This window comes from Triticum aestivum, chromosome 2B (assembly GCF_018294505.1).
Source record: "Triticum aestivum cultivar Chinese Spring chromosome 2B, IWGSC CS RefSeq v2.1, whole genome shotgun sequence".
Classification (NCBI taxonomy): Eukaryota; Viridiplantae; Streptophyta; class Magnoliopsida; order Poales; family Poaceae; genus Triticum; species Triticum aestivum.
Genome location: NC_057798.1, coordinates 181,297,392 through 181,302,785, shown reverse-complemented (window position 1 = coordinate 181,302,785; position 5,394 = coordinate 181,297,392). Strand labels below are relative to the sequence as shown.

General features: G+C 48.7%; 1 protein-coding gene across 1 annotated transcript; it reads left to right on the top strand.

Moving 5' to 3' along the window:
• Positions 1-419: 419 nt before the first annotated feature.
• LOC123044219 (protein TIFY 10b) lies at positions 420-2,341 on the top strand. The gene is made up of 5 exons (XM_044466894.1): positions 420-815; positions 1,081-1,225; positions 1,690-1,937; positions 2,042-2,099; positions 2,189-2,341. The coding sequence occupies exons 1-5, from the start codon at positions 692-694 to the stop codon at positions 2,307-2,309; spliced, it is 696 nt and encodes a 231-aa protein (XP_044322829.1). The 5' UTR covers positions 420-691; the 3' UTR covers positions 2,310-2,341.
• The last annotated feature ends 3,053 nt before the right edge of the window (positions 2,342-5,394 follow it).

Here is a 5,394-nt window from a genome sequence, read left to right as displayed (position 1 = left end):
GATATTCGAGGGAGAGCAAGATTGGGAGGAATGGTAGTAGGAGTCACGAGGGAACAGTGATGGGGCAGTGTGAGGTCAAAACCCGGATCTGACCAAACAGGCGCGCTCGTGCTGCACCACAGTACCACAGGGCCACAGCCACGATCGCATTCGCGCGGTGGTTAAGCACGCGCACATGGGGAAGGCGGGCCCCCGCCCGTGGGTGAAAAAATCAACCCAACCAAGCAAGAGAGAGAAAGAAGGAAAGAGAATTTCGAAAGGGGCCGGCCGTGAAAGCCCCACCTCCCCCTCCTCCTCCTCCACACGAACCACGTGCGAAATTTCTCGCAATCATCGCGGTCCCTCCGCCCCGGCCCTCGCCCCGCTTAATAAATGCGCTAAACTAATCCAACCATCGAAATGGCACCCACGCTCGCACTAAATTAATCCGTTTTCCACCGCGGGGGCGAGATTTCAGTTTGCCAAGCCAGAAACCGCGTCCTCCCTTATAAACGCGCACGACGCGTACGCACACGGCACACTACCATCCCGCACCGCACGACAGACAGCACGAGGAAGGCGAGCCAACCACCACCGCCGCGAGACTAGCACCACGAGCGAGCTCGGCCGATTCCGATTCCGTCTGCGCTATTAAGGTTTGTTTGGAGGAAGGGGAGGAGGTTCGGAGGTGGAGCTGAGAGAGAGACCGGAGATGGCGGCTTCCGCGAGGCAGGGGGAGAGGGCGACCAGCTTCGCCATGGCCTGCAGCCTGCTCAGCCGCTACGTCCGCCAGAACGGCGCCGCCGCGGCCGAGCTCGGCCTCGGAATCAACAAGGGTGAGCGGGGATGTTTCGGGATTTGGGCGCTTCACCAGAGCTGTTCGCTCTTTATTTATTTTTTTGGTTAGTGGGGGGAGGTTGCGTTCCGGTTCGTGCGAACAAAGTTCTTGCCCTCTGGGGGGATTTCGCGCGAGATCTGAGTTTGTTTTCCGGTTTTGGGGGACGAAGGTCCTCGTCGCGTCGATATGGTCTGGAATTTGGTGGCTGGTCGAGTGAATTGAGAAAACCAGCTCTCTGATCTGAGGCTTTGATTGGGTTTCAGGTGAGGCCGAGGCTCACAGGACGGCGGACACCAAGAGCCCTTTGCCTGGGGCGGAGGGCGAGGAGGCCGGCAGGAAGAAGGAGACCATGGAGCTCTTCCCGCAGAGCGCCGGCCTGCAGGACGCCGCCGCCCCTGACGCTACTAGGTATTGGACCACACCACTTTCCCCTACTCCATTTTTAGCCTTGTGCGCTAGTGCAAGTCAGAATCCATACAGATAAAAGTCAGATGTCGAGCCTACGCTACGACCTTTCTATCTATTCAGTTTACCTGAACGGTACTGGATTTTGCAAGGCCTGAAATCTAGTTGAGAGTGATTGCAATTAACCGATTTTTATATTTGCAACCAACTGCTCCCTGGGTTGAGATGATTTCTTCTTGGGATGGAGCAATCAAGCATCCATGCTCTGAGTGATAATAGTACTAGGTTTGCTAATGCTCCAAAGCGTAGCTAATCGACCTTAAACCGTATCCTTACTGATACAACACAACTGATCGAGCTGAGTTTGTTTGTACATGAATCAAAAATATGGTTTCCCATAGATCGTTTGGCAAAACTGAAGAGTAGTCTGCAGGTGTACTTATTTGTTGTGTGCAAATAAATTTCAGGGAGGAAGACAAGAGCCAGCTGACCATCTTCTATGGTGGGAAGGTGCTCGTGTTCAACGATTTCCCAGCCGACAAGGCCAAGGGCCTGATGCAGTTGGCTGGCAAGGGCAGCCCGGTTGCTCAGAACGTCTCTGCGACCACAACTGCTGCAGACACCGCCAAGGTCCAGACGGCCGTGCTGGCCCCGGCAAGTAGTTTGCCTAGTGATCCGGTTGTTGCTCCTAAGTCTGCTCGTCCGAATGCTTCTGGTAATTGCCCGGTGATTTGTTGTACATATCCATTGTGTTGTTTGACATGTACGTCGCTTGTTCTTATTGTGCTGATTATTGACAAAATCTTTTCTGTCTTGTAGATCTGCCAATTGCTAGAAAGGCGTCACTTCACCGATTCCTTGAGAAGAGAAAGGATCGGTAAGTTGCTTTTGCTGTCATGAACTCATGATCATCTTTTCTTACCATCGAAGTATATGGATCTAACTTGTGTTTTTGTTTTCGTACAGTCTGCATGCAAAGGCACCATATCAAGCTTCTCCTTCTGATGCAACACCAGTCAAGAAGGAGTTTGAGAACCAGCCATGGCTTGGACTGGGGCCGAATGCCGCCCTGAAGCCAAACCAATAAGGCGGCATGACAGGAGCCTTATGCCCTTACCAGAAACATCTGAAATGTGCTTTGTCCTAGCGTTTTGTTTAGGTTATGGTTCTGTGTTATTCGCCTCCATAGTTCCGATGTAAAGAGAAGTAGCAAATGATGATGACCGGTGCCCGAAGCCCGAGAGAAGTTTTGGCATGTTAACACATGGTGATATTGAGTTGGCCATGCTAAGGAAAAAAAGTTAGTGCAAAGAAACATATTTGTATCCTATATGTAAACTCTGATCATTCCGTATTGTCATTGAGTTTTATCCTTGATTTGTAAAAGCAAGTGATTGTAATGGATTCATATTATGTTTGTATTCCCATATGGCTCTTATGTTTACATGATTCGGTTGTCAGATCTGTATGAATTCTTGTTCCGTTTGTTCGTGGCAGGGAGTTTTGTCGAGGCCATGGATAATGATTTCCCATGGACTAATATTATAACTACGGAAACAAATTTCGCATGTACTCAACAAGTGACAGGGTATCTAATTCTCTACAAACACAAGCAATGATCTATTTTGGTCTATTGTAAAGTTGCTTTCGTCTATAGTTGTATAACCAATCATGCAAATACAGAGCAACACGGGAGTGAGGGTCAGGCAGATCCCGGTAGGTTGGATGGCGTTGTCCAGCTGAGGATAGGGTGTGAGAGGAAGATGGATGCACAAGGCAAGACTTGTCACCCCCCTCCTGCCTAATTCTTTAACCAAAAGGCAGGAGCACATGCGAGAATTGGGAGGTGATAGGGTCCTGGTTGACAGCTAAAGCAAAGCAAGGAAAGATGCGTGACAAAACCACAGGAAGTTGTTTGGAAGTTGCAAAGGGCGGGCCCCACGTCGGCGCAACTTGCTGCCTTTCTCCCTCAACTTGTTTGCATTTTATGTTTGTGTGCTTGCTAATATAAGACCGCAGCGCAGAGGGATGATGGTGATGATGATGATGCAGTGCACATCCTCGCAGCTTCCTGCCTCCCCTTCTTCAACCTTTTGAATTTGCTTTCCTTATGTTATGTGGGAATATTATGCCTTGGCTTTGTCAAAACGTTGTGCTGGTTAGTCTTGTGGCATGTCTCCTGATAGCACTGTTTGGAAGAATATTGGGCTGGTCAGAGGAAAGCTCAGTTGGCATGGAAAAATGAGAGACGAAAGCTCAGGAAGCATTTTTGTGTGAAAAAAACAACAATATTTTCTTGACCGGAAACACCAAGAGAGCATTCGAGCTGTTGCATATAATAAACTACAAACAGAAGAGTGAACCGTAAGGACCATGCACTTAGCTTGTGGACTACTCGTTTTGGCCGCGAAACGCGCGTGGAATGGCTTTGGCTTGTGCTTTGAGGGCAGACCGAGGGAAAGGCAACCAAAAGGTGGAGCCATGTGCTACCTGATCATGTCCCGGGCGCAAGTTGATCAACTAGTGTTAACAAATCTGTGCAGAGCCCCCCTGGTCCACGAAACGTCTTGCCCTTGTTTCTAGGATAGGATGGGAAATGTTCTTGGTGGTACCAATGGACCCTCGGCTCGGGTCCAATAATCTAGGCGCGAACACATGGTGAAATTGGGGAAACGAACACATGAGGCCCTTCCCAGTGCTTCACCATGAACAGATGCTAAGCATGCCACATAAGCAAAAAAGTGACATGGCACAACATTTAAGGAGGGGAAAGAGTATTTTGATGACCTCACGAAGAACCAATGCCAAGCGCGAGAACCTAGGCAAACCACTTAAATGAAACAATTTGGCCAATGCATGAAAGACTTTAGGTGCTAACTCATTAAATAAAGTGTGCTTAGCAACAACAAATTAAGCATCTATGCATTGGGGACTTGAGTTGCTAAGGTATTTAATGCACTTAGCACCTCATCTAAGCACCTTTGCATTGGGAGAGGTCTGAGGACTCCCTTGACATGCACAACTGAGCCGCTGATCCAGCAATGGTCCCCCGGAACCTACTGAGCTCGCACCAAACAATGGACGTGCAACTTCTGCTATTTGACACGGTTCAGGACAGTGTGATGCTAACAGATTCTCAACTCGTGTGCGTCGGCAGCAGCGATCAGGAAAGGAGATTGGTGATATTTAATTATTCTGAAAACAGGGGCAATGGGCCTCTGTTTCTTGCTGCTATACTCTCTTGGCGTATGGGCTACTCTTTCAGGTTCATTTCACCACATGCCGATTGTTTTCAAACATGGGAAGGTGATCTGATCCCTGTAGATAGATATAAACCTGCGTGCTGCATGTTCGTCGACAGTTTCGGTGGTTTATGTGCCTGGAATTCATGGGCTTGCGTGCTGCGTGCTTGTCAACAGTTTCGGTGGTTCATGCACCCCGGAATCCATGGGCTTGGTGTTATTTTATACCAGCAGGGAATGAGATGCGTCAGCTTTCTTCTTTGTATGGTAGTAGCATGCACGTGTCTGTAGCTGTAGCTTCGTGTAATGTAATCTATACTTGACACAGTGTCACGGCCTAGAAGAGCACGTGGACTGTGGAGGAGGAAGCCGGCACTTTTTAAAAAATATATATATTAGTATCACGAACATACCAATTACACTCCGCCTTTGCAACAACGCAATGTCCTAAAGACAGTACGGATGCACACAACCCAAACTCAAAACGAAGAAGAAAAAGAAAAAAAATCCCGCTAGAGTGATCAATTCCTTGTAACGGCAGTACTAACGACCACCAAGACAAACACCCAAAGTCCAAATTCTCCAAAAGTGACGCCTTCAGGAAGGAAACAGTGCACAAACGCCGTCGTCGCCCGATCATAGATCTTTGGTTTTCACCTTGAAGAAAATCCGCGCTCTCAAAACAATGTCTTCAACAAGATCACTGTCAGGCACAACCAACTAAGGCTAGACCTTGGGTTTTCACCCTGAAAGTTAAGACTCTGTACTCCTACTGTGCCGCCACCCCCACTTGCCGATGCCGCTACTACGAGTCACAAACCACCAAGCAAAGTCCTCATTGCCTCGAAAGCTTGATCCGCCATTACTAGGCCTTAGACCTCCGCCACCATGCCATTCTACGCCACTGTCTTCACCATGAAAATCGATATA